The sequence below is a fragment of the Carcharhinus amblyrhynchos genome, chromosome 19 (genome assembly GCF_965287045.1).
Source record: "Carcharhinus amblyrhynchos chromosome 19, sCarAmb.v2.hapA, whole genome shotgun sequence".
NCBI lineage: Eukaryota > Metazoa > Chordata > Chondrichthyes > Carcharhiniformes > Carcharhinidae > Carcharhinus > Carcharhinus amblyrhynchos.
The window spans coordinates 10,062,307-10,069,896 of NC_137342.1; the positions used below are offsets into that span (position 1 = coordinate 10,062,307).

The window sequence follows — 7,590 nt, forward strand, 5'->3', positions numbered from 1 at the left end:
GCCCTTCGAGCCTGCCCCGCCATTCAATAAGATCATGGCTGATCTGTCGTGGCTCAGCTCCACCTTCCCGCCCTCTCCCCATAACCCTTAATCCCTTCTCTTATCAAAAACCCATCAACCCGCTTCTTAAAAATATTTAGCGAGGCAGCCTCCACCACTTCAACGGGCAGAGAATTCCAGAGATTCACCACCCTTTGAGTGAAGAAGTTCCTCCTCAACTCCGTTCTAAACCGCCTCCCCTTTATCTTGAGGCTGTGCCCCCTAGTCCTACTGTCTTTTTTGAGCGGGAAGAGTCTCTCCACCTCTATCCTATCCATCCCATTCATCATCTTATATGTCTCAATGAGATCTCCCCTCATTCTTCTAAACTCTAATGAGTACAAGCCTAGTTTATTCAGCCTCTCCTCATAGCTCAATCCCCTCAGCTCCGGTATCAGCCTAGTAAACCTCCTCTGCACTCCCTCCAGGGCCAAAATATCCTTGCGCAGGTGCGGCGCCCAAAACTGCACACAGTACTCCAGCTGCGGCCTCACCAATGCCCTATACAGCTGCAGCAAGACCTCCCTACTTTTATATTCAATCCCCCTCGCTATGAAGGCCAGCATCCCATTCGCCTTCCTGACCACCTGCTGCACCTGCAAGCTGGGTTTTTGCGATTCATGCACAAGGACCCCGAGGTCCCTCTGCACCGTTGCCTGCTGCAGTTTTTCGCCACGTAAGTAATAGTCCTTCCTACCATTCTTCCTACCAAAGTGGACCACCTCACACTTGCCAACATTAAATTCCATTTGCCATTTCCTGGCCCATTCGCCCAGCCTATCTAGATCCTTCTGCAGACTCTCCACACCCTCCGCACAATTTGCCGTTCCCCCAATCTTGGTGTCATCAGCAAATTTCGACACCCTGCACTCGGTTCCCTCCTCCAGATCATCTATATAAATGGTAAATAGCTGAGGCCCCAGCACCGACCCCTGGGGCACCCCACTAGTCACCATCCGCCAATCCGAATAGCACCCATTGACCCCCACTCTCTGCCTCCTATTTGACAACCAATCCTCTATCCACGCTAACACCCTACCCCCAACTCCATGTCCCCTGACCTTCTGCAATAACCTCTTGTGAGGTACCTTGTCAAACCTTGTCAAAGGTCGGAAGAAAATACTGAAGTAGCCCATAGATCAGGACAAAACAACTGAAAGAAGAGAAAGAGAAAGAGAGAGAAGAGGATCATTAAATAACATTAAACTAAATTTGAAGCTTTCTGGATGGACAGAGAATGGCTGCAGGAGCTGTGATTTGGATTGATTTTCCAAACTAGCAAACTCCTGCCTGAGTTTCTGATTTATGCAACTGTCAAGCAAAACTTTTTGCCAGAGGTATTAATTTACAAAATTTGTCCTGAAAGCACACCTGGACTGAATGGAATGTTTAAAAGAAATTAATTCTCTTCTCCAAATGTCCAGTTCCATTTTGCTAAAATATAAAATGATTTCATTTCATGTTAAATATGTGACTCCCCTGATTCGATTAGCTAATGTTGTAGATACGGTTCATTTTATTGATTAATGTCATGAGTAGGCTCACATTAACATTGCAATGAAGTTATTGTGAAATTCCCCTAGTCGCCACCACACTCCAGCGCCTATGCGGGTACACCTGGGGAGAATTTAGTGTGGCCAATGCACCTAACCAGCATGTCTTTCGGACCGTGGGAGGAAACCGGAGCACCCGGAGGAAACCGGAGCACCCAGAGGAAACCCACATGGACACGGGGAGGACATACAGACTCTGCACAGACAGTGACCCAAGCTGGGAATTGAACCCGGGTCCCTAGTGCTGTGAGGCAGCAGTGCTAACCACAGTGTCACCCACAATGCCCGTACTGTATTGTAAAACTAATTATTTGAGATGGACTGGGTAGGAAGGTAAACAATGCAGAAAACAGAAATAGAGTTGAGATGCTACTGAATGGGACCAGATGGCGTCCCATCTTAGGAAAAGATGCCCGAAATGTCTTTTCCCAAAAAGCAGGCATGGATTGGAAGTTAACTATTCTCATTTTACAAGCGACTTTGATAGAATATTCCGGACTTACGTAGTTAACAAGTTGCAGAGGGCAGCAGCCTCCTCGTTACTTCCCTCAGGAGTGTCTATGAGCTTCACCTGCCGGTCCGCTAAAGGCAGCGACATTCCTTTCGATTCCTCTGGATTGTACGTGGCGGAGAACTGTAATCAGGTGCAATGGATAAGTTGAAATAACAGCGTTAGGTGTTTGAAACCAAAAACAGTGAGGGAAGTTCACAAGTCCATGAATGGCTGGGAAGGATCTAGAGACTGGATCCAGGCTCGAGGCTGCAAGTTATAACAGGAGTGTCAAAGCCATTCTTTTGATAATCAGCAAATGTTGTACAGGTATGAATGGAGGCAAGGACTGAACTCATTATCGCATCTTCTCCTGCACCAACAGGGATTTGGATACAAACATACAAACTTGCCCCTTAGATTCTTATCATGTATATATTTAAGTGGTTGCATGATTGCTTTAAGGGTTGGACACATGATTTGATGATCATGTCATTAGGCAGTTTCACAGGCTCCTGCTTTAGTTTAATTTTCCACTTGTACAAGTAACAGTTCCTACAACAAGCCTGTTGTTGTTATTTTGAGTCTACCTGTACCTGTGCAAACCAAATCTCTTTCTTTTTGGTTAAAACTCACAGCCGCTAACAGAGTTAGGACATTACACAGACCAATAGATAGAAATGTGTTCATCGCTCAGACAGGACCACAAGATATGGCCACGAGTGTGATCTTCCTGCAGCAGGGTGGGCATGCCATGCAAAACGGTGTCGACATCAATGGGTCAGGATGATCCCATCGGCGGCCAAGGTGCCTCCGTCATCTGAAAGCACACCAGGTACAGGTGGCTGGAAAATTCCAACCCGTGAATGCCTGACAGACACCACTGCTGGAATATTACTGCCTTGGAATTAGGGCGGGCGAGTCTTTGCAGAGCAACATTCTCTGTTGGCCTCGGGCAGGATCTTATGAGCCTCGGGTGGACGTACCAGTAAAATTCTGGCACATGATACCACCTGGATCCTCAGATTACAAATCTAATGAAAAGTGTGTAAGGGGTGTCCTCAAATTATCTGGTCTCTTTTAAATGTGGAATGGTTTAATTCAGGCATGCTTAATAAGATTCATACTTGGCTTTGATAACTCTAATTTGAGGGTCACTGAAGACAACATCCAAAGGGTTTTAAACGGACACAACGCTGGCCAATCAACACTTTGTTGTCCCTTCCCCCGATGCCATTGCACACATCGAACCAAAAGGAGTTTGAGGAATAGGCCCCTTATTAGATGTGAAGGGAGAAACCAAAGTGCAATAATGATATCCAAACAGTTTTTTGTTTAGTCGATATTTATAATCTGTGGTAACCCTCAGGACATATAGAATCCCTACAGTGCAGGAAGGAGGCCATTCAGCCCACTGAGCCTGTGCACAATCCCACTCAAGCCCTATTCCTGCACCCTAACATACTTACTCTGCTAATCCCCCTGACAGTAGGGTCAATTTAGCATGACCAACCAACCTAACCCGCATATCTTTAGCCCATGGGAGGAAACTGGAACACCTGGAGGAAAACCAGGCAGGTACAGGGAGAACGTGCAAACTCCACAAAGACAGTGACATGAGCCTGGAATTGAACCAGACCCCTAGTGGTCTGAGGCCACAGTGCTAACCAATGTGTCATGAGCTGTCCCACGGGGAAACCATTGATTGACATGAGCTCCCTGAGGATTGGTAACTAACCAACCAGATGAAGCTCGTATACCGAGCCCTGTATAAAGCAGACCCCTGAGTTGGTCCATTATTCCTTTTGTCCTGGCTGGCACCAATTGTGTTCACCACAGGCTTGTGATTTTTATTTTGCTTTACCTTGTGCAATAAAAGCACTGTCCCTTTACCCCTGCCTCCTGGAGTTATTATACAATCATGGAATGTAGCTGTTTGACCCATCATAGTCAGCCTTCACTCTCAGGACTGAACTGCTCAGACTTTGGGTTAAAATAGAAGTCAGGTCTCAGATATATTCTTTCTAACTAAACAAATAAAAACAAAGCAACAGATAAATGGGAAGATGGGGTGGGGGATGGGGCACTGTAACAAAAAAAATCTAAATTTCAAAGAAAATTTACAAAATTGAACCAAAATGTGATCCCTGGGGGCGATGACACACCCCAGCAGTCTCATTATCATCGTCTTATCTGCACATTTAAAGAATGACCCAACCAGCTTGATTGGGTGTGACTATGCCTGCAATTTACAATCCAGTCTACTAAGAGATCAGAAGTAAACTCATGTTCTATTTTATCTGGTCCCTCACTTTAGGCGGCAAGGTGGCACAGTGGTTAGCACTGCTGCCTCACAGCGCCAGGGACCCGGGTTTGATTCCTGGCTTGGGTCACTGTCTGTGCAGAGTCTGCATGTTCTCCCCGTGTCTGCTTGGGTTTCCTCTGGGTGCTCCGGTTTCCTCCCACAGTCTGGAAGACGTGCTGGGTTAGAGGCATTGGCCGTGCTAAATTCTCCCTCAGTGTGCCCAAACAGGAGCTAGAGTGTGGGGCTTTCAATTTCCAACAAGCCAGACTGCTACGTCCACGAAACCAACCACTTTAACGGGCCACTCACTCATGCGTGTTTGCCTGTGTTTTACAGAACACTTTTAAGAGCATGAGGAACACTGTGTACTCTCAGTGCCTGAGGTCAAGTGTACACTTGCACCTTCCTTTATGTTCAACAAATAAACAGGACAAGAAAGTTGACTGATGCTTCATCACTGTGGGAGTGAGTGTGTGGTCCCACTTCCCCCCCCTACTCCAAGCATTTGTGTTGCTGTGTAACAATACTTCATCCCAGGATATTGATCTACCTGTAGGAACAGAAAATGATTTTAATACCCACCGGGGGCATTTACTGATGAAAACAAAGTCAGTTCTGCAGTAAAAGTGCATCAAAGTCTCGGGGCATTATTTGGTTTTGCAACCTGAACTCCTGATTTTGCATACTGATACTTTGAGGTTTTTGATTGACCCTGTTTTTTGCTGGAAGGGTTTGAGAATGAATTACACTTAATTGTGTTTCAAAGCAAATTGATTTGAAGAAGGTTTTAAGAAAAATCACCGGCGTTAATTATTTTTCCTTTTGTCGAGAAAGGTTGAGTGAGGGCAAGATTTGATTCTATTATCCCCTATGTTCTGCTGCTGCCTGTAAAATAAAGCAAGCAAAGATTTGTATCTGACCTCATCTCATTGAAATGTTCCAGCCCGACTTTTTGGAAATTGCAATCAGAGACAAAACATTTGTTTCACACCAGAAAGGGTTCCTATTATTAAATCCTCTGGTTACACACTATCACATAATTAGATATTGGAAATGGAAGATAACATAACATAAACTAAGGTGGTATGGACTACTATCAACAGTGCTTCCCAAACCTTTTCCTAGTGTGACCCCATTTCAATGCGTCAGACATCGTGTGAACCTGCCCAGCGTGAACATTTGAGGAAATTATTAATAAATTTGGTCTCTGTTTATTAATATGGTAGCCTCCTGATTATTAATCTTATAGAATCATAGAATCTCAACAGTGCAGAATGAGGCCATTCAGCCCATTGAGACTGCACCAACAACAATGCACCCAGGCCTTATTCCCATAACCCCACGGATTTACCCTGCTGATCCACTGATACTGAAGGGCAATTTAGCATGGCCAATCCACCTAACACGCACATCTTTTGACTTTGGGAGGGAGCCAGAGTACCCAAAGGAAGCCCACATAGACATGAGGAGAATGTGCAAACACCATACAAACAGTGGTCCCAGGCTGGAATTGAACCCGAGTCCATGGCATTGTGAGGCAGCAGTGCGAACAACTGTGCTACCACACTGCAATCATGATTGTTGACACAATTGGCTAATGACTTTAATGTAATAGGGTTATTATTATTGACTCAATAGGGCTCAGATTATTCATCGAAATAATTGTGATTATTAATATGTTAGCAGCTTGATTGTTGATGCAATAATTTCTTGACTAATAAAGCAAAGGACAGCTGATTGTTAATGTAATTGAAGCCAGGTAATTAACACAATTAGCTTCTGATTACTAGTGTAATCGAATCCTGATTATTAATGTACTAGAACTCTGAATAGTGATGTAATTGGATCCTCATTATTTATGCAATAGGATTCTGATTATTAATCTAATAGAACCATGATTATTAATCAATAATGTGCCTGATTATTGAAGAAATTGGCTTTCTACAAAAAAAAACACAAACATTACAGGCTCGATTTGCAACAGCAATTGGGCCTCAGGTGTCTGTCCATTCGACCATGTTCACCAATAAAGGATATAAAAAATATATTCTTTTTACAGGTTGTGGGCTTTGCTGGCTTGGCTATTATTTATTGACTCTCCATAACTGCTCCCTATTTCAGAGACCATTTGAGAGTCAACCACATTGACGTGAATCTGGAGTGACATGTGGACCAGGCCAAGTAATGACAGCAGATTTCCCTCCTAAAGGACATTAATGAACCCGATGGGGTTTTACAACAATTGACAATGGTTTAACATAGAAACCAGAAGAAGGAGTAGGCCATTGGGCCCTTTGAGCCTGCTTTTCATTCATTTTGATCAAGGCTGATCATCAAATTCAGTATCCTGATTCCCCCTTCCTCCCATATCCCTTGATCCCTTTAGCCCCAAAAGCTATATCTTGAGATCAGACAATGTCTTGGCCTCAACTACTTTCTATGGTAGTGAATTCCACACATTTACCACCCCCAGTGGATAAATTTCTCCTCATCTCTAAAAGGTTAGAATTTTATAAGTTTCTATGAGATCACCCTTTCACTATTCCATACTTTCAATTCCAATTATTATTGAATTCAAATTTCACCATGTACTGTGGTGGGATTTGAACCTCACTCCCAGAGCATTACCCTGGGTCCCTGGATTACTAGTCCAGTGACAATACCACTAAGCCATCACTTTAAATCATCCAAGCTCCGCAGCAGCCATTACTGTCTTACATAAGAACATAAGAAATAGGAGCAGGAGTAGGCCAACTGGCCCTTCGAGCCTGCCCCGCCATTCAATAAGATCATGGTTGATCTGAAGTGGATCAGTTCCACTTACCCGCCTTCTCCCCATTACCCTTAATTCCACTTGTCTAAGAGAAACCTTGAAGATTGTCAACTCAAAGTCTTGTCTTATGACCCCACTGGGAGGTGAGACCCACAGTTTGGGAAGCTTTAGCTTACAGGGGTTATTGCACTGCAGTGGGAATACATGGATGGGAAAGGATGAGGGGGATATGTACCGAACGCAGGAAATTGAGACTAGCTGGGAGAGCACCATGGTCGGCATGGACTGGTTGGGCTGAAGGGCCTGCTTCCGATCTCTTTGAACTTGTGCCAATTTCATTGCACTGACCTTGAAGACTTAATGTTCCAACTCATTTATCGATGTTCAATGTCTCAGGTTGTGACAGCACTTAAAACATCATTTGACAGCA

At 44.3% G+C, this 7,590-nt stretch overlaps 1 protein-coding gene across 4 annotated transcripts in view; it reads right to left on the reverse strand.

The window, feature by feature from the left end:
* The window catches only part of LOC145355302 (phosphatidylinositol 3-kinase C2 domain-containing subunit gamma-like), a 232,168-nt gene that overhangs the window by 193,122 nt on the left and 31,456 nt on the right, over positions 1 to 7,590 (reverse strand). For all 4 annotated transcript variants that reach the window (XM_080207240.1, XM_080207237.1, XM_080207238.1 and 1 more), the window contains one exon: positions 2,096 to 2,226. In XM_080207240.1, coding sequence (XP_080063366.1) covers positions 2,096 to 2,226 — 131 coding nt within the window. The remainder of the gene's footprint in view (positions 1 to 2,095; positions 2,227 to 7,590) is intronic.